Source organism: Rana temporaria, chromosome 5, assembly GCF_905171775.1.
Source record: "Rana temporaria chromosome 5, aRanTem1.1, whole genome shotgun sequence".
Lineage (NCBI taxonomy): Eukaryota > Metazoa > Chordata > Amphibia > Anura > Ranidae > Rana > Rana temporaria.
Window position 1 is genome coordinate 243,150,067 of NC_053493.1, and position 27,586 is coordinate 243,177,652.

At 42.2% G+C, this 27,586-nt stretch overlaps 1 protein-coding gene across 1 annotated transcript; it reads right to left on the reverse strand.

Annotated features, from left to right (window-relative positions):
• Nucleotides 1-508: 508 nt before the first annotated feature.
• LOC120940675 (proto-oncogene Mas-like) lies at nucleotides 509-27,585 on the reverse strand. The gene is made up of 3 exons (XM_040353657.1): nucleotides 27,423-27,585; nucleotides 20,289-20,333; nucleotides 509-3,128 (listed from the first exon to the last, which is right to left on the reverse strand). Exon 3 carries the CDS (start codon nucleotides 3,091-3,093, stop codon nucleotides 2,107-2,109), a length of 987 nt encoding a protein of 328 aa, XP_040209591.1. The 5' UTR covers nucleotides 3,094-3,128; nucleotides 20,289-20,333; nucleotides 27,423-27,585; the 3' UTR covers nucleotides 509-2,106.
• Between the last annotated feature and the right edge of the window lies 1 nt (nucleotide 27,586).

Genomic DNA, 27,586 nt, shown 5'->3' on the forward strand with positions numbered 1-27,586 from the left:
AAAAATATATATATTTTTCAAAATGGTTTTTATTTTTTTGTTTTGAAACGCAAAAGGGGTGGAGCTGAAGTGGGCCCCGTCAGGTGGGCTGTACAGGGCCCCATGATTTCTATCAGCGGCCCTGGGTAGCCTACTAGCACTGCTGTGGCATCATGCACATATATAAATAAATATATGTTGAAGACACTGGAGTTGTTCAGATTGTTCACTATGGCCCACCATGCTTTTTCAGGGCGTCAAAAGCGCATGAAAACTATTCCCCATTAAATCCTATGTAACTGTTCATACTGCAGGTGCACTGCGATTTGAAAAGTCCTGCATGCAGCTTTTTCATAAGCGCCCCGAAAAGGCATCTTCCATTGTGAGTCAATAGGAATGCATCAAAAGCGCATAAATGTAAAAGATCCCTATGGGCTGACTCGCATCAGCAACTGCAAGACAATGCAGTGCGATAAGGCTGAGATCAGCACAGTGATGATGTGCTAAGCTTGGTGGATCACACTGTTCCTTTTTTTTTTTTACAAACTTTATTCAGATGTCACAAAGACATCTCATAAACTTCAATTGCCCGATGCATTGTATGGTATGGTGCCTCTCACCATGCTGCATTGATAAAAAAAGTACTTTTTCTTAGTGCACTGTGCCCACACACAGTCCCACTGCATTTTGTGTAAATGTACCCCTGAAATGCACAAAAGCGCATCAATATTAACCTCTTTGCGCCAGTGCCTCCTGGCCTTTCAAAGGGTTTCGGATGCTGGGAGGCGGGCGGGGTTTATGATCATGTGATCGCCGTAATTGGCTGTCACAGTGGTCACAGGATCAGAAAGTTCCTGATTGCAAGCAGCGATCGTGAGCTTTCTGTTAGCCACTGGCACAGCTGCATTTGCACTAATGAACGCAAATATGTGGGCCGCTCGGCACCAAGGCCTACCCTGCCGAGATGCCGCATATTTGCGTGCAGCTGGTGCTAAGTTGTTAATGTAAAAGGGCACTTAGAAAAGTTAATATTAACTTTGAAACATGAAGGTTTGTTGAGCTGAATAAGGTCCTGTGTTAACTTTGGAATATGCAATTAGGTATGTGTAGGGGAAAAAACTGCATTTCTGCTTGCGGATGATTGGAGTGAACAGTCTGTACTAATTTAGTAAATCAGTCCTGTAGATCTAAAGTTAAAAATATACAGATCATTATGCATTAAAAATGTCAAATATCTGATTGCATATGCCCCCCTTTTTCAACTATTCAATAATGAGTAACTTTGCAAAGTAGCTAGGTTTGTAGGGTTACCAGCAAGATCCAAAGAATACCCAAATACATTTAGGACCCATTCACACAGTATGCAGTGAATGGCGTTTTTCCAACTGGATCAATGCCATTCACCACAAAAGCATATACATAACAATTGTTTTCAATGTGTCCTTTTCACACCACAATGTTGGTATGATGTGCAGTGCAGAATAATGTGCGGTTGTGCAGGGACTTGAATGTAGTGTACACTTCTAATTAAAAATTAAAATTAATTGTAAAGCCCCATCACTGTCTGGCACTCTAAAACAGAGCGTTTTAGCATACAGGCAGGATGAATGGGCCATAGGTTCATAAAGCTTGTAAAGCTTTATTTATATTCATTTTTGCTGTAATGTACCTTCATGTGGCTGGTCTTCTCTGTTGCTAAATATACAATTGAAATGCATGATCTGCCTTATCTTCTGTAAGATCTGTAACTCTGTTCAGCCAATATTCCAAAAATACATATCTGCTAGACACAATAGGCTCACCAAATACATGTCTTCATTTCAGTCAAGGCAATACAGCTCAGTAAACTGAGTTGTTGGCGAAATAGCTCAATGATTACATAAATGTGCGCTCTCCTCTAATCAGCAAGCTACATTTATTACAATTACAGCACTGTGCAATGCAGTAAAGCCTGATTGGCTAACAATGCTGTCAATTGTCCCAATGCTGATATGCAGAATTACAAGTGGTGACACAAAGACATTTTGAGGTATTATTTAAAAAATATTTGTAATGCCTACATAATTGGTTTAAACAAGTCTTCTATTACTGTGTACAGTTACACTTTAAACTACTTGAATTGACATGCTAACTAATATAACTAATTCCGGAGCTCTTTGCAAATGTTTTCTCTGTTTCATCCTCCTCTTCATGAAAGACATTATGTAGAGCAGAGTGAATTGAACCACGCAAATTTTGCTTCTTTTGTCTTCCAACCATGAAGTAGATATATGGGTTAATACTACTCCCAAATACAGTACACAAGATGCTGGCAAAAAAGAAATGCACTGATCGGAAATTATGTGGCAAAAGTTTCATGTACCTTAGCAGCCACATAAATTTGATAGGCACACAGGCAACCATAAAAACAAAGACCGATATAGCTATAATGACATAAAGCTTTGGAGGTCGACATTTTACTGATGCTTTATGGACCTTGATGAGTAAAATGGCGCTGGAAAATAGCATGAGTGGGAGGGAGATTCCAATGGCCAATACAAATGTCATTGCCTGAACCCCTGTACATTGAGCTGATCTTGCTGCAAATGCATCTGCAGTGCAGACAAGGTTTTCTAGACAGCTTTCTACCCCAGCAGTGCACCACAACCCTATGCAGACTATTAATGACTGGTGTTTATGACGGCAGCAACGATACCATATGGGGTAGAAAACCGAAAGACATCTCTCAATGCTGATGGCAAGTAAGAAAAACATACCAGCCTGGTATGCGCCATCATAAAATATCTCTAATGAAATAATAACCTTAACTATTCCTGGAATTTTTGGATGAACACCCATCAAATCATCAATCTGAAATACCATGAGAATTGAATTAAAAAATAGGTAAGTAAAGTCAGCGATGCTTAGATTAATTATATACACTGTGAATTTGTTTCTTGGAATTCTGAACGAAAGGTACCAGAAGGCTATTCCATTTCCCAGCATTCCGAATATGCAAACCATGATAATACAACAGGCAGTAACTGTAACATTGATGTCAGGAGGGTCTCTGTCATTTTGCTCCTCTGTTTCATTCCCATTCTCTGCCATGTGGACAACAGACAAGATCTTCATTTTGCACTCTGATATTTTCTGGTTGTAAATTGAATCTAGATTAAAAGAAAAAACAAGGTGATTATCTGTGATTGTCAAACCTTGGCACCCCAGATGTTTTGGAACTAAATTTCCCATGATGCTCCACTACACTGCAGAGTGCATGAGCATCATGGGAAATATAATTCCAAAACATCTGGGGTGCCATCACTGGATTACACAATGTCCTTAAATAATGGCTGATATTTTTACTGTGCAAGTACCATGACTGTTACCAGAAAGCTTCATATGAGTTGCTTGATTTTTTTACAGTTTTTTTGGTGAATGATTAGGGGTACAATTTACACAATACCCATTCAGATGGGCGGCCGGGATCAGGGGTCCCCCTGGTTTAGGAGGGCTTTCATATTCCGATAAGTTCCCCACCTGCAGACGCCCACAACCACCGTGCCAGGGTTGAGGGGAGGAGGCCCTTGTCCCCATGACCCCAAAGCACCCTCCCCATGTTGAGGGCAAGCGACCTGGTATGGTTCAGGAGGGGGGGCGCTCACTCGTCCCTCCCTTTCCTGGTCTACCAGGCTGCTTGCTTGGATAAGGTTCTGTGATGGACTGGGGGGCCCACACCATTTTTTTTTAAATGTTGGCGTGGAGTTCTCCTTAAAATCTATGCCAGACCCTAAGGGCCTGGTATGGATCTTGAGGGGGGGGGGGCACACGCTGTTTTTTTTTAAAAAATGGCGTGGATTTCCCCTTAGAACCCATACCAGACCTGAAGGGCCTCGTATGGACTTCGATGTGGGGGGGGCATGCCTTTTATTTCATTGAATTTTTATCTATATTGCCGGGAGAAAGCAATACATTACAGGCACGAGCAAGTTTGAATTAAAATGTTTCCTTTAGAAATTTAATTTTTCTGCGGCACTGTTCAACACATCACACAGATGTGCAACTTTGAAGGCAGACTAAGGGGACCCTCCAGGCACGATATTTAAAGGAATATTTCATTTTTATTGTTTCACTTAAGGACTTAAGCACTTAAGGACCGCCTCCTGCACATATACGTCGGCAGAATGGCACGGCTGGGCACATGTATGTACAGGTACGTCCTGTACTAGTACCCAGCCGTGGGTCGCGGGCTCGCTCCCGCGACCCGGTCCGAAGCTCTGTGACCGGGACCGCGGGACTCGTGGACCCGATCGCCGCTGGAGTCCCGCGATCGATCCCCCGGAGCTGAAGAACGGGGAGAGCCGTGTGTAAACAAGGCTTCCACGTTCTTCACTGTGGCGGCGGCATTGATCGTGTCATCCCTTTTATAGGGGGACACAATCGATGACATCACACCTACAGCCACACCCCCCTACAGTTGTAAACACACTTCAGGTCACACATAACCCAATTAGCGCCCCATGTGGTTAACTCCCAAACTGCAATTGTCATTTTCACATTAAACAATGCATTTTAAATGCATTTTTTGCTGTGAAAATGACAATGGTCCCAAAAATGTGTCAAAATTGTCCTAAGTGTTCGCCATAATGTCGCAGTCACGAAAAAAATCGCTGATAGCCGCCATTAGTAGTAAAAAATAAATAATTAATAAAAATGCAATAAAACTATCCTCTATTTTGTAAACGCTATACATTTGGCGCAAACCAACCGATAAACGCGTATTGCGATTTTTTTTTTAACAAAGAGAGGTAGAAGAATACGTATCGGCCTAAACTGAGGAAAAAATGAATTTTTTTTTATATATTTTTGGGGGATATTTATTATAACAAAAAGTAAAAAATATTGCATTTTTTTCAAAATTGTCGCTCTATTTTTGTTTATAGCGCAAAAAATAAAAACCGCAGAGGTGATCAAATACCACCAGAAGAAATCTCTATTTGTGGGGAAAAAAAGACGCCAATTTTGTTTGGGAGCCACGTCGCACGACTGCGCAATTGTCAGTTAAAGCGGCGCAGTGCTGAATCGCAAAAAGGGGCAAGGTCCTTTAGCTGCATTTTGGTCCGGGTCTTAAGTGGTTAAGCATTATTAAAATCACTGCTCCTGAAAAAACGGTTGTTTTAAAACATTTTTTGCATTGATACACGTCCCCTGGGATAGGACCAGGGTCCCCATACACATTTTATGGCAATAACTTGCATATAAGCCTTTAAAATTAGCACTTTTGATTTTTCATGTTCATGTCCCATAGACTTCAATAGGGTTTGCATGTTCGCTCAAACTTTTTGCCTGTTCGCATGTTCTGGGTGTTCAGCTCATCCCTAATGCCAAAATGTCAATAAATGGTATCAGCAAACAGGAACATTGTTCACATGTTGAATTCCACAAAAAATTAAGTTAAGGTTTAGGTCTGGGAATTTTTCCATAGTTACATTGGTCCAGCTACTCCCATGTAAGTATGTTTGTGTCATACTTGTTGGATCCCTGTTGAATCTGGAAATTACTGTAGCAAGCACCATTAGTACAGTGATCTCCACTAGCTTCCCAGTGGCTTCACTGTTGCATCATGAATACAGGAAATCGATCTCTTAACATGGAGCCATTCAGGGAACACTTTGCATTTACTCAATGCATGCAAAGCATTTTCTGAATTAATAAGTTGTTGGAGGAGGACAAAAATGGACTTTATGGTCGTTACCCTCTGACCCGAGAGAGATGTGGATCACATAAACACGTGACAAGACTTACAACATAAATAGACCTGAAGTGTGCCTTGGTGGTCTGGTCAGTATGCCAAGAAAAGGGGGCATACCCAAGGTAAGTAATGGGTAGTTAATTGAAGAAGGATATGCTGAGAAGTGCCCTGAAAAAGGGAAGGGCGGGAGGGTGTCGAATGCGATTAAATGTGCAAACTCACGGACATGAGGTGAGCTGGGAAGAGTCGGCCCAGTGACATGTAGTACCGCACACTGAACCGACAAAGAGCATGTGTGAGTGGGCTGCTTAAATACCCTCCGGGCTCCTCCCATAAACTCAGGCCACCATACTGGCCTTCTTATTTATGGTCGTTACCCTCTGACCCGAGAGAGATGTGGATCACATAAACACGTGACAAGACTTACAACATAAATAGACCTGAAGTGTGCCTTGGTGGTCTGGTCAGTATGCCAAGAAAAGGGGGAAAAAGACTCAGATAGGGAAATAGTTTATATTGATTTCTTGTATTTATTGAGCCAGCTTGGTAAAGGCTTGTGCCATTCCTTCATGAGGATTTGGGATGCATGTGGCAAAACAAGGAGACTTCCATCAGCCTGGTATCTTGATTACGTGGTCTGGTACTCCCTGTTGGGAGGCAACTGAGGCTGCTCTAATTCGGAAAGAATATCCAGAGAACTGACTGGGGTTTGAAGCCCAAGTTACTTAGGAGGATTCTGACATGCTTGGCACACTGGCTGACACTCAGGGAGCTGGTTTAGAAAGGGTAGCAACGAGCTACCATCAGATTGGCTGGGTAGATGGAGCAGTAGTGGGTCGAGCACCGTCACTGGGCGTCAGGCATTGTCAGTCTGAAACAGGTTGATGTCAACCCCAGGGGCTGGTTTGTTGCGTTTGCAGACTGTGAGAGTGTAGTGGTTCGAAAGCGAGTTGGGTGGCGTCGGAGCAGTGTGTGACTGCCGGAGCCGCTGACTAAATTCACTAGGTTGTAAGGAACCGTAGAAGGCCTGGTAGATGGCTGTTTGGGTGACTAGTCTGGGCAAAGCCCTAAACAGGGAACGAGTAAGGATTTTAGACATGTCCCTAAAGAGGGGACTCTTGAAAGGTAGGCGCTTGCCACTGACTACAGGTTGGTGCTTCTGTATGCCCTGTAGGAGGGACTTGACTGCATGGGCTTGAGAATACTGACGGTTTACTGGGGTCCTGCAGGGACAGGAAATGCTGGATGCCATCTAGATATGGCGTGATAGTATTGAGAAATGGTCAGCTGCATGTGGCAATACGATATGAAGGCTAGGATGTGTCCAACGTTGCCTATTGCTGCTCCGGGGCAAGGGGCCAAAAATTTGCGATTAGTGTTCCAAGCAGTGCAATAGGCCTTCAGTGTGTTGCGTGCCAAGGAGTGGTTAATAAGTTGGATTGCGTTGGTGAGATGCGACTTCAGTCCATCGTCAGCAATGTCCATGGTGGGACAGGGATAGTTGTTGGGTCGGCTCCAGGCTCTTGCTGGAAAAAAACATCCATTCCAAGGTTGGAATAGGAAAGCGCATCAGCTGCTTTTTGCATTTGCCTGGAAAAGGTCTACATAAGATATTAACTGGTGACGGAGTGACAGCTGCGCGAGCCTGTGCAGGAAGTGATGGGGAGTGACTTAGATCTCTCCCTTAATTGATGATGTCGGCTGTGGCCTGATTGTCTGTGGTGAAGAACAGTGTCTGTCCTGTTTAAGTGTGGTCACAGACCTGGGCAGCTGCCACGATGGGGTGCAGCACGAGGCGTGATGAAGACTGGGTGAAGCAAAAATTTAGGAGAATTTCTGGGGGCCAAGGTTTAGAGAACCAGTGGCGGCCTAAAAATGGCTGCAAAAGCCTTTGGTGGCTCGGCTGACACTGCCGGGATGAAGATTGAAATGCTGTTCTATCAGGTGGGGAAGTTGTCCCACATAGCTAAGTCTCCTACTGATGCTTGGTCTAGTTTGAAGATGAATGGCCAACTGGGTGCCACTGTGTGTTTGTGTGGCTGATTGTTTGTCACTGAGGTGTGTTTGCAAGTTTAGTTTGTATTCCGGTTTGCACGTAGGTGCGTGCCGCAAAGTGTTTTATACTACTGCAGACAATATTGTGCGGTTGCAAGGGTGTCAGTGAGTGTCAGGTTGCTGGGACGATATTGTGTGGTTGCAGGGGCCTTGAGTATGAAGGTTTGTTTTGAGACGGAATTGCGTGGTTGCAAGCATCTCAGTCTGGTTTGCTGAGACGATATTGCGTGGTTGCAAAGGTCTCGATGATTATGAGGTTTGTTTTGAGATGGCATTATGTGGTTCCCCGGGTCTCAACAAGTGAGGGGTTGCTGAGACGATGTTGCGTTTTGCAATGGTCTCAAATGAGTGTCGGCCGCTGAGACAACTTTGTATGGCTGCAAGGGTCTGAATGGGTGTCAGGTTGCTGAGACGATATTGCATTTGCAATGGTCTCAAATGAGTGTCAGGTTGCTAAGACGACTTTGTATGGCTGCAAAGGTCTGAACGGGTGTCAGGTTGCTGAGATGAGATTGTGTGGTTGCAAAGGTCTAGACGGGTGTGAGGTAGCTGAGATGATATTCCATTTAGCAAGGGTCTCAAATGTGTGTCAAGTTGCTGAGACAATATTCCCCTTTATTTTTATTTTTTCATGAAAACGACTGTGAATGAAACGCTGGTAAACATGAGTTACCGCATCTGGCAGTGTTTACAAGCTGTTACGGGCATTGGCGTTTCGAATGCCTCTGAACATCCATCTGAACCCATTTTTTTTTTTCGGGAAGGTTTCTAAACTCAACTGCCTAGAAACTACTATAAATGATCCTGTGTACATGTACTGATAAGATAACATCGAGGAGAAATCAGGGGCGTCTGAAAAACACCCAACTGTTCCTAAACATCTGTTTACCAACAGCAGTGTACATGAGGCCAAAGATGATTTGTCTGGCTGCAAGGGTCTCAATGAATGCTAGGTTGCTGGGGCAAGACTGCATGGTCACAAAGGGCTTTGACGTGTGGGAAGTTGCTCAAGACTGTATTGCGTGGTTGCAAGGGTCTCGATGAGTGTGGCACTGCTGAGACGGTATTGTGTTTGCAAGGGACTCAACAATGGTGTGAGGCTGCTAAGACGGTATTGCGTGGTTGCAAGAGTCTTGATGAGTGTGGGGCTGCTGAGATGGTATTGCGTTTGCAAGGGTCTGAACTATGGTGTGAGGCTGCTGAGACGGTATTCCGTGGTTGCAAGGGCCTTGATGAGTGTGGGGCTGCTGAGACGGTATTGCGTTTGCAAGGGTCTGAACTATGGTGTGAGGCTGCTGAGACGGTTTGCGTGGTTGCAAGAGTCTTGATGAGTGTAGGGCTGCTGAGACGGTATTGCGTTTGCAAGGGTCTCAACAATGGTGTGAGGCTGCTGAGATGATTTTGCATGGTTGCAATGGTCTCAACAGGTGTCAGGTTGCTGGGCCGAGATTGTGTGGTGACAATTTTATTTTTTTCTGCATTTTTTTTTTGTTTTGCGCTTTGTAAGGGTCATGTGTTGCAAGGGTCTTAACAAGGGTGTCAGGCTGCTGAGACAATTTTGTGTGCTTGCAAGAGTCTCCATGAGTGTGGGGCTGCTGAGACGGTATTGCGTTTGCAAGGGTCTCAACAAAGGTGTCAGGCTGCGGAGACGAATTTTGCGTGATTGCAAGAGACTCCATGAGTGTGGGGCTGCTGAGACGGTATTGCGTTTGCAAGGGTCTTAACAAGGGTGTCAGGCTGCTGAGACAATTTTCTGTGCTTGCAAGAGTCTCCATGAGTGTGGGGCTGCTGAGACGGTATTGCGTTTGCAAGGGTCTTAACAAGGGTGTCAGGCTGCTGAGACAATTTTGTGTGCTTGCAAGAGTCTCCATGAGTGTGGGGCTGCTGAGACGGTATTGCGTTTGCAAGGGTCTCAACAACGGTGTCAGGCTGCGAAGACGAATTTTGTGTCGTTGCAACGGTCTTAGCAGGTATCAGGTTGCGGTGCTGAGATTGTGTGGTGGCAATTTTTTTTTTCTGCACTTTTATATTTCTTTTTTTCTTTTTGTTTTTTTTTTGCGTTTTTTTTTATTGCGTTTTTGCGATACTGACATCTCCTGATGACCACCTGACTCCTGGTTATAAAGCACCCTTGTTAATATCCATCTTTAATACAGCCAGTAAGGTGTCCTTTGGCCCACACTAATTTTAGAAGTACTATCTAAATCGCATGGGACAACCGTCCCCCTTATGGTCTTGGTTTCTTCACCATCCTCATATACTAATTCACTGGGCCAAGTTGTCTCCCCCTCCTGGCTGACAACCAGATGCACTTTCATCTTTAATATCAACAAGACTGGATGTAACCATGGAAAAATCACCATACCCAAAATGTATCTTTAAGCATATAAATTTACTGCAGGATCAAACACGATTCTGTGATTAAGTCTCAATCAGAAAAAAGCCAGCCTAAAAAAACTGAAAAATATTGGCAGGGCTAACCACTCTACCAATGCATCATTGGGTGCACAGAGCACAATACCTGGATACCAGAGCAATAAAAGTGATATGGTCTGACAATACAATATTTCTCTTATCTGGAAGGGTTTGTGTAGGAAGAAAGCCAATCTGTCAGCAGTTGTCAAGCATGCTGCAGATGCATAATGACATGGGCATCTATCTAAAGGGTGTCATTAGATATTGGGATTGATTTACTTAAGGAGTTGAAGCTTTTCACCTAGAAAAGTGAATGTTAGTAAAGAAATTGTAGCTGAATTTATTTTGAATACCCAAACTTGTGTGAGGCAAAATAAAAATACACATTTTACATTTAGCACATGATTGGGTACTTAACGTGAAACCAGTTTCACCTTATTTACTAAAATTCACATTGCAAATATACACTTTGCAAAAATAAAGATGAATTAGACTTACCTGTATATTCCATATCTTCTACAATACATACATGCACATCCTATCAGATAATTGGACACTGGAAAGTAGACATGTGCACACTGAAATATTTAATTTCGGAATTTCGTTTTCGTCCGAAAAATACATTTATTTAGTTACTCCCGAAATTCGTCTTTATTTATTTCATTTAGTTAAAAAAAGGCATTAGTCCGAAAATCCAAATTAATTAAGGTTGAATCTGTCATTGAAGGCTTATGGTGTCTGTTGAATGTTCTAAGAAGATTTGACGGAGCAGCTAAACTGTACAAGGCCGCAATTGTACATTTCCGGTCGAATGTTCCGCCTACAAGCTATAGAAGAATTCTAATGTTGTATGACACAAGTAATAATTATATTTATAAATTATTATTATTAGTCAACCAACATTCAAATTCTTCTATAGCCTGTGGGCCGAGCATTTGACCGGAAATGTACGATTGCGGCATTGTACAGTTTAGCTGCTTGTCGAATCTTCTTAGAACTTTCGACAGACACCAAAAGCCTTCAATGACAGATTAAAAGTTTGTATGTTTTTCGCTGCTTCGTCGAATCTTCGTCGTTCATGTCGAATGGTCTATCCCAACACTATCTCTATAATGTCGAATCTTTTCTCTCTATGTCTAATCTTTCCTCTCTATATAGAATAATCTTGGACTAATAGAGTTAAGGTTAGGCACATTCGACCACAGATTCGATAGACACAGATTGCTATGGTCAGCGTCATGTCGAATCTCCTATCTATATTGAACTGTTGTAGCAACGAAAACGAAAATAAAGCATTTTTTTATGTCGGATCTTTTGGATTTCGGATTTTGCGCATTCGTTTTCCTTTGTTAAAACGATAACCAAAATACCCCGATATTCGGACAAAAATGCATTCGGACGAAAACGAATGCACATGTCTACTGGAAAGCTTTTAAGGATATGCACCCCTGACGTGCCACCACCATAACCCTGACCCACTCTGAATCCTCAATTTTGTGGCAAACAATGCAGAGTAGCCAAGGAAAAGAAGGAAGGGTGACCTGTGTTCTGTACCATAGTCCAAGATACGGATTTTATGGGTAAGTCTAAAATTCCTTTTATCTTAATTGTACAGTATAGGACACAGGCAGAATATTCATACACCATGGGACATCTGCTAACAATTAATACAAATTGTGGGCAACAACTAGGCAAACAGAACTGTGACAACTGTACCCCAAAAAACAACAGTGGTCAAAAGATCCAAGTTCAGAGTACCACTATGAGAACCTTGCAGTCAAAAGCTGCATCACAAGAAGATCTGATGTCTGCTACGTAAAACTGGTGGTGGCCTTACACAGCTGGGCTACATAAGCTTGATGCCGAAAGGCTCAGAATACACCCAATGGTCTGGTGGAATGACACAGGAGGAGGTTTTTGCTAAAGGACATAAGCCCTTGCAATCAATTTCCTTATTCACCAAGCAATGGTGGATTTTGAAGCAGGGTGCCCCATTGCAAGCTCCCAAGGTGAGATTCAACAGGGTAGAGACAATGCATCTGGATGCTTAGGAGCAGGGCACAAGAATGGTAGTACAAAATCCTAAATGAGTTGGAAGGCTGAAACTATCTTTGGAAGAATGCATGGTGTTGCGCAACAGCCTTGTCCTTGTGAAGTATGAGGCAAGTAGGGATGAGCTTCGCGTTCGAAACGAACGTATGTTCGACTCGAACATCGGCCGTTCGATCGTTCGGCGAATTCGAACAAAAACGATCGTTCGTGGCAAAGTTCGAGTGAAATGAAATGGCCCATAATTCACTGCGGCATGGCGCGCTGATGATTGATTGGTCAAGCATGCATCATGACCCTGCATGCTTGGCCAATCACAACGCACAAAAACGAAGAACAATAATTGGCTAAAGACAGGATGACTTTGGCCAATTATGGCTCAGGGGGTTTAGTACACGCCCCACACTATAAAAGGCAGCCTGCAAGGCGGCCTCGTGTAGTGTGTTCCGGCTTTGTAAAAGAGAACATCAGTCAGACAGTTAGAGAGAGAGAGAGAGATAGATAGAGACACAGTGTCTTTTCTACCAGATAGATAGATATATAGATAGATAGATAGATAGATAGATAGATAGATAGATAGAGATAGATAGATAGAGCAGGAAGGCTAGTCAGTATAGTTAAATTTACAGTTTGTAGAGAATATATTCACATCCCTAGGAGTTGTAAATATATTTATAAACTGTATAGCATAGCTAGATCTGCAATTAGTATTTATCAGGCAGGAGATTGTGCTTGATGCAGTGCTCTAACGTGTTGTATTGCCTGCATTAGGGTTTAGCTTAAACATAGTACTCCGTGTTAGTGGACGTGTGCTATTTAATTGCACATACACGCATTACCTGTTACTGCACGTGTGCTATTTATTTGCACAGAAACGCAGTCGCTGTTAATGCAAGTGGGCTATTGAATTGCACAGAAACGCAGTCGCTCTTACTGCGCGTGTGTTGTTTAATAGCAACTAAACGCATTTGCTGTAACTGCGCATGTGCTGTTTAATAGCACCTAACGCATTTGCTGTAACTGCGCGTGTGCTGTTTAATAGCACCTAACGCATTTGCTGTAACTGCGCGTGTGCTGTTTAATAGCACCTGAACGCAGTTGGTGTCACTGCACGTTTGCTGTTTAATAGCACCTAAACGCAGTTGGTGTCACTGCACGTTTGCTGTTACATAGCACCTGAACGCAGTTGGTGTCACTGCACGTTTGCTGTTTAATAGCACCTAAACGCAGTTGGTGTCACTGCACGTTTGCTGTTACATAGCACCTGAACGCAGTTGGTGTCACTGCACGTTTGCTGTTTAATAGCACCTAAATGCAGTCGCTTTTACTGCGCGTGTGCTGTTTAATAGCAACTAAATGCATTTGCTGTCACATGTCACAGAGGTGGCAGGCTGGGCTAAGTGATGGCAGGATATTGGGAGGTGGGATGGCAGGGTGCTGGGAGTGAGGATTGCTGTGAGCAGGAATGGCAGGGTGCTGAGTGTGAGGATTGCTGGGAGCAGGAATGGCAGGGTGCCGGAAGTGAGGATTGCTGGGAGCAGGATGGCATGGTGCTGGAAGTGAGGATTGCTGGGAGCAGGAATGGCAGGGTGCTGGAAGTGAGGATTTCTGGGATCAGGAATGGCAGGGTGCTGGAAGTGAGGATTGCTGGAAGCAGGATGGCAGGGTGCTGGAAGTGAGGATTGCTGGGAGCAGGAATGGCAGGGTGCTGGAAGTGAGGATTGCTGGGAGCAGGATGGCAGGGTGCTGGAAGTGAGGATTGCTGGGAACAGGAATGGCAGGGTGCTGGAAGTGAAGATTGCTGGGAGCAGGAATGGCAGGGTGCTGGAAGTGAGGATTGCTGGGAGCAGGAATGGCAGGGTGCTGGAAGTGAGGATTGCTGGGAGCAGGAATGGCAGGGTGCTGGAAGTGAGGATTGCTGGGAGCAGGAATGGCAGGGTGCTGGAAGTGAGGATTTCTGGGAGCAGGAATGGCAGAGTGCTGGAAGTGAGGATTGCTAGGAGCAGGAATGGCAGGGTGCTGGAAGTGAGGATTGCAGGAGAAGTTTGGTTTGTGGAGAAAGCAGCAACTTTGAAGGTATTTTTATTTTGTTTTTGAGCAGCCATTAAAAAGGTCAGGGCAAGCACAAAGGGGGTGGGGTCAGGGGAGGAGCCACGGGGGCGGCAAAATAAGGTTTCGCCTGGGGTGTCAAAAATCCTTGCACCAGCCCTGAACACGTGCCACTACTATAGACACCCAGCAGGTGTGATATTTAAAGGAATTTTTCAAATTTTTTTTGCACTTTAAGCATCATTAAAATCGCTGCTCCAGAAAAAACGACAGTTTTTAAAACTTTTTTTTCCATTGATACATGTTCCCTGGGGCAAGACCCGGGTTCTGAAAGACGTTTTCCAACATTAAATTGAATATTGGTGTTTAAAATGATCGTTTTTGAATTCGAACGTTCGAGTCCCATAGACTTCAATGGGGTTCTAAATGTTCACGCGAACCCGCGGTCTGTTCGAACGTTCTGGTGCGAACCGAACCCGGGTATGTTCGGCTCATCCCTAGAGGCAAGGTTTTTTACAGACAAAGGCTATTTTGCCAGCAGGATCCTCCAGGTGAATATCACAGATGGGTTCAAAGGGTGGTTTCTGCAAGGCAAAGAGAGCAAAACTAAGATCCCAGATATTCACAGGGTGTTGCAAGGGGGCGGATATGAGTAACCCCTTGAATAAAGGTTTTTTATAAGGGAGTGTGAAGCAAGCGGCATTTGAGAAAGGGTGGATGAGGCTGATACCTGCCCTTTAATCATGCTTAGAGACAAATTGTGGTCAAGGCCTATTTGTAGGAAGGCCAGAATGCGAGGCACAGAATAATCTGAATTGACTGCATTCATACTAGGCAAAATAAGATTTCCAGGTACGATAATATAATTTATCTTTTCCGGAAGTGACTTTTCTTACTTTCAGCAAAGTAGGAATCACAGACTCAAAATCCCTCTATAATTTAAGACCTGGGTTTGAACAGCTGAGCTGTTTAAGTCAGAGACTGAGAAGCAGGATGGATTAGGCAAACTTGAGATAGCAGATCTTGTCTGCTGGAAAGAGGCCAGATGTTGTCTACTAAAAGTCTGAGTATGTCTGTGCACCAGGTTCTTTGGGGCCAGTTTGGTGCAATTAGAATCATCACTTTTCTCTCATGCTCTATTTTGTGGAGTAGACAAGGCAGAATTTACTCTACAGGAAAGGCATGAATAAGCCTGAACTGAGGCTAGGGCATTATTAGGGTATCTGAAGCTAGGGCTAGAAGATTCCTGGTTCTGGCAACAAACAGGGGTAGCTTGTTGAACGTAGAAGCTAGGATGTCCACATCCGGAATCCCCCATCTTTGCTATATCAGAGTGGACACATCTGGATGAAGAGACCATTCACATTGATCCAAGCGGCGGCAGCTAAGATTATCCACCTACTAGTTGTCCACTCCAGGGATGTGAACCGCAGCATCACTGAGCAGCAAGTTTCTGTCCACAAGAGAATCTGGCTTGCTTCCTTAAAAGCAAACATGCTTATTGTGCCCCCCCCCCAATGGTTGATATATTCCACCATTAAGGCATTAGGTCCAGTGCTGCAGGGACAACAATCCTGCTCCAGGATAGGTCAATGAGAAGCTTGGTTCCCTCTTTTCACCATGTTCCTTGAATTGTCAAGGTTTGGAACACTCCCCCCACCCAGCCTGATAGACCTGCATCTATTGTAAGGGCTTTACAGTGGAAGGGAAGAAAGAAATTCCCCACTATTAGGGCTTGTGTGGTGCTCCACCAAGATAAGGAAGTTCTTGCTTGGCTGGATAGGAGAATGAGTAAATCGAGGGAAAGAGTCTACTTTTTCTACAAAATGTTTTGTTGGAGAGTTCTTGAATGGAATTGGGTGAAAACTTTTAAGCTTTGCCTCCTTCTACTGGATCATTAGATCCAAAACTTGAATTGAGAATCTCACCGTTGGCTTGCTCCTGGATCTCAGTTCTTAAGCATAAGCTCTTAGAGAAAGAATTTTATTTTCTGGAAATAAAAACTTTTGCTTGGGACATGTCCGGGACGAGAACCATGCATTCCAGTCAAAGAGAAGGCTGGAGAGCAATTTATTTTTAATCACCCTGGAGCAGTTAAATTGTCCTGTAGCTATTTTCTAAAAGATAAGTCCTTCAGAAAAAGGTTAGCTCGATAGCCCATGACTTGAATGCCCTGGGTTTTGAACCTTTTGAGACCAGAAGATATATTGAAGGGCAGTGCCAAAAAATGGAAGTGATTCTTTGCTATTGCAAAGCGCAGAAAGTCCTGTCGAGATGGGTGAGTGGAAACATACAGATATTATTAGGACATTGAATTTACTCCTGTGAGCAGCCTCTTTTCCATTATTGAATGAACCCTATTATATTGGTTCTGTATGGCTGTATATTAGCAGAGAAATATGAAGCAATTTTATAAGAGCAAGCTTACACTGTGGGGCAAACACTGTTCTTTCATGATGTTTCCACATTTCAAGTGATAATACCTCATGTACATCACTAAACAAATTCAAGAAAGGGAGCAGTTAGGTAATTCAGTCTAAGTTCACCCTGTTTTCTCCTCCAACAGTGTCTACCTTTTGTCATTGGAGAACAGAAGAGACTAGAAGGCCTGAAAGCTGCCAATTTACTGCTGAGAGGGGGATCAGGGTGAACTGGCCCATACAAGGACTTTGAAGATTCTGCTGTGAAAGAAGTGCACCACATTGTCTGCAGCTGAGATCAGTGAGCTTTTGTTGTTAAGGTAAAGCAGCCATTCTCAACCAGGGATCCTCCAGATGTTGATAGGGATCCATTGAGCTGGGGTTGATTGACCTCTGGGACTGATAGTTCCAGGCTAACACCACTTGGCAAAGCCAGTTGCATGACACCATTTCACATGACCTCTGGGACTGATAGCTCAAGGCTAACACCATTTGGCAAAGCCAGTTGCATGACACCATTTCACTTTTCAGCTGTCTACAAGGGTGGCAACATGACCACCACTGTAAGGGAAGCATTCTTCCCACTGTGCGTTTAGTTTCGTTATGATTTATTTTTCAGATAAATATTTCAGGAATTCAGTATACAAATCTTCGAATGGACATAGTATTGAATGTCAACAAATCCGAAAAAAAAAGTTATAACAAAATTAACGAATACATTTATTTCATTTGGATTTAGCAGGGGTTGTCTAGGATCTAAAAATTATTTCAAGAGTTCCTCTGGAGTAAAAAAATTGAGAAAGGTTGCGTTAAAGCGTAACATTTAAAGCGCTAATAAACAAGAAACCTTGTAAGCAACCTACAGTCAGTTAAATTAACTATTCATATAAGCAATAAAATACGCAATTCACAGTGACCAGGCAATCATAACACGTATAAAGTGATGATGGATACAGTATAACTGTGCAGTCCTTAATATAGTATAAATTCCAATTCCTTATTGTCGTGCTGACAATAACCACTCCTCTGTGTGCTTCATTAAAGTGCTCAATATAATACAGCTGGTGAACGCACCCCACTAATGCTCCCCTTTGGGTGTATGCTCACCTCAATGCCAGTGACCTCACAAGTTTGGTCAACACTCACTTTTTTGGCCCATCCGGGCTAAAGTGTAACAATGTCCTGGTTTCCTTTTTCTCCTTCCAAGTACTGCTGTTTCTCACCATAAAAGCTGTGTATATGCAAAAGAAAATGATCTCCAATAGTTCTTATAACACTTTAAAATCCAAATGGTGTTTATTAAAGTGCAAAATGATTACTCACATTTTCAGGGTGCTTAAAGCGCACCACTCTGACATGGCCATGTAAAATATGCAGTCCGTTATCAGCGTGAAACAAGCTGGTAGTATGCAGATCTTCTCACCGGGTGCACTCACCAAATAATCCTCTTTGCCCCTCCCCTACCCGTTATGCCACAGGGACAAATGGGTTCTTTAAGGGGAAATTCACCCAAGGATGGTATGGCGGGTACACCTGGCGGGAGGATCTGCACACTAGCGGCTTGTGTCACGGAGATAACGCACTGCATATTTTACATAGCGAGGTCAAAGTGGTGCTCTTTATCCACTTAAGCCCCGACCATTTTGCTGGTCAATGACCGTGCCACTTTTTGCGATTTAGCATTGCGTCGATTTAACTGATAATTGCGTGGTCGTTCGGCGTGGCTCCAAAACAAAATTTACGTCCTTTTTTTTACCACAAATAGAGCTTTCTTTTGGTGCTATTTGATCACCTCTGTGGTTTTTATTTTTTGAGCTATAAACCAAAATAGAGCGACAATTTTTAAAAATAATTCAATATTTTTTACTTTTTGCTATAATAAATATCCCCCAAAAATATATAAAAAAAAACATTATTTTTCTCAGTTTAGGCTGATACGTATTCTTCTACATATTTTTGGTAAAAAAAAAATCACAATAATCATTTATTGATCGGTTGGCACAAAAGTTATAGCGTCTACAAAATAGGGGATAATTATATGGCATTTAATATTTATTTTTTTACTATTAATGGCGGTGATCTGCGATTTTTATCGTGACTGCGACATTATTGTGGACACATCGGACACTTTTGACGCTATTTTGGGACCATTGTCATTTATACAGCGATCAGTGCTATAAAGATGCACTGATTACTGTGTAAATGATACTGGCAGGGAAGGGGTTAACCACTAGGGGGTGAGGAAGGGGTTAAGTGTGTCCTAGAGAGTAATTCTAACTGTGGAGGGGCTGGGCTACCAGTGACACGACATTGATCACTGCTCCCGATGGCAGGGAGCAGTAGATCAGTGTCCTGTCACTAGGCAGAACAGGGAAATGCCTTGTTTACAATTGCCATTCCGTGACACAATTGCGGAAAACCGACGGACACTGAGTCCCACGGTTTCTGCGGCACGGTCACTGAAGCTTACATGAGCCATTCTGCCGACTTATAAGTGCGTGAAGCGGTCGGCAAATGGTTAAGGACTGCACAGTTATATATATGATCACTTCACACAGTGTTATAATTGCATGGGCACTGTGAATTTTGTTATAAGTGCTTATATGATACCGTTTTTAAATGGAGATTTAGACGCACATCTAAGCTACCCTAAGGCCTCGTACACACGATAGGATAGCCAGAGGACAACGGTCTGAAGGACCGTTTTCATCAGTCCAAACCGATCGTGTGTAGGCCCCATAGGTTATTTAACCTTAGGTTAAAAAAATGAGAACTTGCTTTAAAATGTAACCTATGGACTGGTAACCGATAGGTCAAAACCGATCATTAGTATGCAAAAGCATCGGTTAAAAACCAGCGCATGCTCAGAATCAAGTCGACGCATGCTTGGAAGCATTGATCTTCGTTTTTTTTAGCACGTCGTTGTGTTTTACGTCACCGCGTTCTGACACGATCGTTTTTTTAACTGATGGTGTGTACGCACGACAGACCATCAGTCAGCTTCATAGGTTAACCTAAGACAGCGGTCCTTCAGACCGTTGTCCTCTGGCTGTCCTATCGTGTGTACGAGGCCTTAGTTCATGACTTAGATGACAATATTCCAAGAACTGATGTTGGTCACAAAGTAAAGAGGGGCCCTACTTCCTTTTTCATTCCTAAATGTTAATACATTGTTAGGTGCTTCAAATATGTATTCTGTTTGTATATTTGGGTGCAAAGTCCTGAGGTAGCCAAAATCCTAAACACTGGTGTGCAGGCTACTGTGTGGCATGTCTATAAAAAAACTATACAAAAAACCCCAAAGATTGACAGTATTTTAGTGGATTTTTAAAAATAAATGATACTTTGTTACAAGAAAGTCAAAAGCAATATGAAACCCATGTATGTGATACCTCTTCCAGTTTTTCCTGTCTTTCCAGAATAAAAGACAGACTGATCACATTCAATGCTGATCTGCCCTCCTTTCAGCTGAAAGAATCTTTTGGAACTCAATGTGTTGTACAGAAAATATAGCCACACCTTTGAAAACAAAATACAGCTCACGAAACAGGACATTTAGAAAGAATATTCTTTGGAAAATGTTGACTCACCAAATCTCTGTTTTACAAATGACAAATCTTCACTCAAAGCCAATCCTGTTAATACAAAAGTATGGAAAGTCTTATAAATGCCTGTATGCTTGTATTTTGTCAATATTAATATATTTACACTATACACAATCTAACATGCTATTTAAACGCACAACACGTTCCTGTCTAGTTCATTGATCAATTTCCCATTTTCTTTCATGCCTAGTAATTAAACCAAGGCTTTCAAGTGAACAAACACTAATGCCGCGTACACAGGATCATTTTTCGTCATGTAAAAAATGACGTTTTTAAAAAATGGCATTTAAAATGATCGTGTGTGGGCTTCACATCATTTTCCGGGTTCTGATAAAATGTAAAAAAAAAATCGAACATGCTGCATTTTTTAACGACGTTTTAAACAATGCCGTTTTTCGGGTTGTAAAAAATGATTGTGTGTGGGCTAAAACGACGTTAAAAACCCGCGCATGCTCAGAAGCAAGTTATAAGACGGGAGCACTCGTTCTGGTAAAACTACCGTTCATAATGGAGCAAGCACATTCATCACGCTGTAACAGACAGAAAAGCGTGGAATCGTCTTTTACTAACACGAATCAGCTAAAGCAGCCCCAAGGGTGCGTCATCCGCATGGACTTCCCCTTTATAGTGCCGTCGTACGTGTTGTACGTCACCGCGCTTTGCTAGAGCATTTTTTTAAAACGATCGTGTGTGGGCAACGTCGTTTTAATGATGAAGTTGGAATTACTTCGTTTTTTACATGCCGAAAAATGATCGTGTGTACGCGGCATAACATGATACTGGACAAACTTTTTAGAAAATCATTTTGTAAGATAAAAGTCTTTACCTGTATGGGACCAGAACGTTTTTGTGGATATATATATATATATATATATATATATATATATATATATATGTTTTGTTCCAAAAAAAAAATTAAGATCTGAATAAATAGATTTTTAATTATAGGAGTTCATTAGAAAAAAATATGGAAAAATGTAATTCCTCAATTTAGCTCCACATCCCTAAAATCGTTTTTAGGACACTCCATCTTCCTTTGACTTTGTCATTGGTGCCAACATGCACCATGACAGCTGGGTCTTCCCCAGCCCCTCCCAGTAATCTATCCACCAGATCCATTTTGGCGCTTCAGGTCCTTGTGACAAATTCCCCTATCTGTCCTTCTAATAATTGAGTCCCCTATCACCAGAATCTGTCTTTCCTTTCCCTTGGCTTAACCCCCACCCTCACTGGAGGAGTTTTTCCCCTGGCAGCTAGGGGCGTCACTCTGCTCCAGCAATGCTGGTCCCTGACTGGAATCCTCAATATCACGCAACAGGGCATACTTATAAGGAAGTTCCAGCCCAGGATCGGGCCTCCCTGATTCTTTCCCCTCTACCCCTTCTGACTGTCAGCCATCCACTCTGCTCTGGTGCTTGCACTTCTTTATCTCCACCCACCTCTGTACTGGCTCCTGCTGGCACCTGCCAGGTATGATCCCAACTCTCCTTAAGTATGGAGAGTCTTCTCAGTATTAATAGTTGCTTCCCTAGATTCAGGTCCTGGGCTTCCAGGGAAACAACATGCTTATATTTTGCGCAGCAGTATTCGCCCTCGATCGGATGATAAAGGATCTAACACATGCTGCAAGATGTACACGAATCACATCTCCATACCCACCAGTCATCGTACTCACTCATTTAATGGGGATTGGGAATAATGCTCCAATTAACTAACAACTAGCTTCCTGACACTAATACTCAACAGCACACAGGTACTCACAGCACACGGGGGCTTACAGCACACGGGTACTTACAGCACACGGGTTCTCACAGCACACAGGTTCTCAAATTTCATGGGTACTCGTAGCACTGGGGTACCTACAGCACATGGGTACTCACAGCACATAGGCACTCACAATACTTGGGTACTCACAGCACACAGGTACTCACAGCACACAGGAAACGGGTACTCACAATACACAAGTACTCACAACACACAGGTTCTCACAGCACATGGGTACACATAATACATGGGTACTCACAGCACACGGGTACTCACAGCACACATGTACTCACAGCACACATGTACTCACAGCATTTGGGTACTCACAGCACATGGGTACTCACAGCACCCGGGTACTTACAGCACATGGGTACTCACAGAACACGGGTACTCACAGCACATGGGCACTCACAGCACATGGATGACTAATCACTGAATTTTGTGGGTCTCTTTGGTGATGTTGGAAACTTGCCTTGAGGCCATCCATATTAGGATAGTTGACCAATGCTAATCTATTGTTAAATGGGCTAAAATTGTCCCATAATTAAAAATCACACTTCATCTGAATCAATATTATTATTACCAAACAAACAAAAGCTGGTCTGTGCTCTATCATAATATTTACATACTTTAGAAAGTCAATCATCTTAATCAGAAAGACCCATATAGATATATGGATTGATGCTGTACATAAAAACAATGTTTTAATGCATTCACTTTGATAATGTTGGATTATTTATATTTAGCTCAGATTTTTCTGTGCATATCTAAAAAAATTAAAAGCTATAGGTCCTCCTAAAAAGCAAGCTAGGCTTATTAATATACTATACATCTGTCACCTGGATAAAGCTATACATGTTACATGATAACTTCAAACACATAAAAGTCTCTGAACTTATTTAAAAAAAAACAGGATCCCATTAAATTGGGGAGCTCTGTTTGCAATTATAGCCTTTACAGCTGGAGGTGTGCCACATCTCACTTCCCCAATGCAAGCCTCTAGGTTGATCGTAGAGGCATAGGGCCAGATCCACGTCCCCTAGCGCATATTTCCGTCGGGCGTAGTGTATCTCTGATACACTACGCCGCCGTAACTTACAGATTTTTTTTGTATCCTCAAAGAATTTGCGCCCTAAGTTACGGCGGCGTAGTGTAACTTTGGCGGCGTAAGGGCGCGCAATTCAAATGGATGTGATGGGGGTGTGTTTTATGTAAATACGTCTTGACCCAACGTAAATTATGTTTTTTTTCAACTGCGCATGCGCCGTCCGTGGGGGTATACCAGTGCGAATGCTCGAAATTAAACCGGAACAAGCCAATGCTTACGACGGTGACGTCATTCTACGCAAAGCCCTATTCGCGAACGTCTTACGCAAACGACGTAACATTTTCAAAATTCAACGCGGGAACGACAGCCATACTTAACATAGGATACGCCTCATATAGCAGGGGTAACTATACACTGGAAAAAGCCTTACGGAAACAACGTAAAAAAATGCGCCGGCCGGACGTACGTTCGTGGATTGGCGTATCTAGCTAATTTGCATACTCGACACGCAGAAATCGACGGAAACGCAGCCTAGCGGCCAGCGTAAATATGCACCTACGATCCGACGACGTACTAAGACGTATGCCAGTCGGTTCGAGCCCTCATTCAGTCGTATCTTGTTTTGTGGATACAAAACAAAGATACGACGGGGGAACTTTGAAATTACGCAGCGTATTAATAGATACGCTGGCGTAATTCATTTGTGGATCTGGCCTATAATGTATATGTGGGTTGTGAAAGGAGTCAGAATTTTTACTTTGCATGGGAATTTTCATTAGTTTAATAAAAGAGGTGAAGTTGTGCAAATAATTGACACTCTTTTTGGAACACAACTGGGTAACATTGTGAATTTTCACCTCATTCACTAAGTTTCATGGAACTTCTCTTGCAAAGTGAAAAAAAAAAATTTGTAATACAAACATGTTCTACTTTTAGCAGATTTGCCACAGTGTCTCCATGGCATTCATTTAGATGGCTTTAACAAAGTGTTAGGTATGCTTAGAAAAAGAACAGCCAGACCCAGTTTTATTAGAAAAAGAAAAACCTAGATATGAATGAAATCATCAGAGAATTTTTATGAGACCTGAGGAGCCCTATTTAAACTTTGCACTATGGTACTTTGACTATTACTGTTACCTTCTTTGCATACTTTATTATACAGCTGTTGCTATTTTGTGTTTAGCTACAGAAATATTCAGTTTTACTCCTTTGCTCCTCTGGTCCACATAATTGGCGCATTGTCTTATTCTATCTGATCATCCACCTCTAAAAGATCACAGCGCTTGTTCACACTAATGAGAGGACAATGATATTCAGAGTTAGAAATGCAAATGCTCCATTATGTTTGTCAACTCTGCAAAGGTTTCTACGGCCTCTGTGGAGACACAATTGAGTATTGTCTACGATTTTATTTGCACTAACATTAAAACTTTTAGGAAAAGTTAGTGGGAATGGAAGAGTATCATGGACAGTACTCGATTGTGTTTTTGCAACACTGCAGTAATAGTGCTAATATCACGTTAAGTATGGTCACTACATGATCTTTATCTAATACAACCAAATACAGATGGAAATCATCATATATTTATGTAATTAAAGAATTCTCCTTTCCCAGTCAAAGCCTGTTATGGGGAAACGCGCGGGGTGGAGCCCACTGTGAGACGTCATTCCGTTAGAGCAGGCTGGTGCAGACCGATGCTCGTTTTGAGTTTTTAAGCTGATTACAAGTTGCCTTGATGTAAGTGTGTGGTGTTTTTTTTTTTAAATCCCTTGGTAATACTTACTACACTCTGAGGCTTCCCTCTTCTTCCTACACATGTTCTGAGCATTACCTTCTGTGCCCCACCATTGAATGTCAGTTTATCCATCAATAAGGTGGTTCCTGTGGTAGCTGAAAAATTGAATCTGCTGTTCCAGCCCAGCTTGCCAGAGCTTGTCATCCAGCATTTGAGATCTCTATAATCTGAGATCCATTCACTCTGCTAAGAGACGCATATGTGTGGTGATGGGATATTCACGATTCGTGGCCTTGGAAATTTGAAGGACACTGAATTGTTAATTCACTGGGTGTATTATTAATCCCTTTTTAAAGCGTCTTCCAGTTGGATAGTCACATATTTTTGGATTGAACTTTACTTTCACTCACGTATATGATTTAAGGATTTTTTTTTCACTGGCTGTTGATATTTTTATTCATTCGTTAAGATTTGAGGAATATATGCTTTTTTGCACCGTTCATTTGTTTTGTCATATGAGTACAATAGTGCATAGCGCACCAATTCTTTAATTATTTATGCTTATGTCAGGGGTTCAGACCTTTTTGGTTGGAGCTTTTCCACATTGTTTCAATTATTAATTAGACATTTTCCTTTATTCACTTTGCCCCACTTAGGTGGCAGGATAAGCGCAGGATTTTCCCCTTTTAGCCTAGTGCTGGACTACAAGAACATGGAGGAAGAGACATTGCTTTCTTACAGCTAGTTACTTTACTTTTCACTGATACGCTGGACATTGCAACATATTATGCCCTCTGGCCAGCTGGGGGAGAACTACACAGGAGAGTCTATGGTCTTCTTTACAGAGCTTTGGAGATCATGGGAATTTAAGTTCAGGATATCCATGGCATTATAGGTTCCATAGGCACAAACACTACAACTTCCATAAGACCCTGAAGAGGAAGGTGCGGGGAGGTAGCTTTTAAATAAACTGATTTCCTTCGGGGGCAAGGAACTCTTGGTGAGCACATCTGCTTGTATACCCACAGAAGAACTGTAGGCCTAGCCAATAGGCTAAGCCAGCAAGGACTGGAGCTCAAAGCCAGAAAATGGTTGCAGCAAAAAGAGAGGGACTGTGTGGGACCACAGTGACCTCATCAACACCACACTTGTGCAGAGAGCGGAGAATCCTCTCGTCCTCCCTCCCTCACACCTTTGATCACTGGAACCATCTTTGCACATACCTAAATGGGCCCCCTTTTTACCAGTGGAGCAATGCATCTCTGTTGCAAGGATTGGTGAGAGAGCAGATTGCCCATCTCTATTACACTTGTAGCACCGTCTAGACTAGGATGCTAGGAAATTTCGTGTTTGACTTGCTCTGTAGCCAGAGCAGATGGATTTGTTCTGTTTGTGGTTTCCCAGGTAGCGAGATTGTTTCCCCTGTCTCTATTGAGTTTATGGGGGGAAATTCAAAGTTTTCACCTGAATGTTTACTACCCACTGGCCAATCCTTGGGGTGGTGTGCCCAGTAGATGGTCAGAGAATGGCTTAATAGGCTGGAACCTGTTCAGACTTGTTCTTTCCCTGAATGTATACTTATTATTGTTATAAATACAATATGGCTAAAAAGAAAAAAACAACCGTGCTTGATGCACATGATTGCAGCACGATTCCCATTGACCTGCATGGGTGGTATTTTCCGGCAGTGATGCCTGCTGAATGCAGCATGTTAAAAAAAAATCTGCCAGTGCAAAGGCACCTTTGATCTCAGACAAAGAGTAACTTAACAGAAATAGTTTACATAGAATTCTTAAATATGCTGGTTTATTTACCAAAGGAGTTAAGAATGTTCACCCAGTAAATTATAGATGTATTAACTTTGAATACCCAATCATGTGCAGATGATATAAGAAAATAGGTATCAGCTTTGCACATGTTTAGAAAATTAAAAATTGAAGTGAATCTTTATGTTAAAAGAAAATTCCTGTATACTTATTTCATTGCACATGACTGCTGGATAGGAGAATGAATATTCACACAGTGTATTTTTAGAGCATAGTCAAATCCTTAGTGAGTTAAAATTCATAACTCCTTTAGTAAGCTAGCCTCATCAAATCATCATTAAGCAGTTTGGCTCAACTAATCTAAAATATAATCTATAGTACTATGCAGCCATAGCAAATGGTCAAATAAAAAATGTCATCAGAAAATCATCAGAAATGCTAAAGGAACTAAATAGGGTGAATCATACATGTATAATGTACAAATTCATTTTAGAGAAACCATAATTTAGTTATTGGGCAATATAATGATGAACAACATTTGTAAGTAAGGCAACCTGTATTCACTGTAAACACCCAAACATGTGTAAAGGAATTTGGAAAAAATAGGAAATTCCTTTGAACTTTGTTGTCTGATCAAAATGAATACAATGCCACTAAAGTACCGTAAAGATAGAAACAGTTTTATTTTATTAAATCAACCCAATACATTAGTTTCAACTCTCTAGTATTATTATATCTAATCTACAACTACATTTAACTATTTCTAATACCCCAATATTAAGGTTGTATTATTTATTTGTATTACCTGTTACAGAGACGCAGGATGCTGCTGTTCCAGGTCGGGTAGAACTGAGTCATACTAAGCCTTTTGCACCATAACTTCAGTTCTCAGTTCTGTTCTCTGCATTTTAGAAATATGAGAATTGTCCTTTTATTTGAAGGAGCTTTGTCTCAAAACAATCCTTGTCT

Coding starts and splice junctions, on each gene's coding strand:
- LOC120940675 (XM_040353657.1), bottom strand. CDS start 3,093: ATGAAGATCTTGTCTGTTGTCCACATGGCAGAGAATGGGAATGAAACA.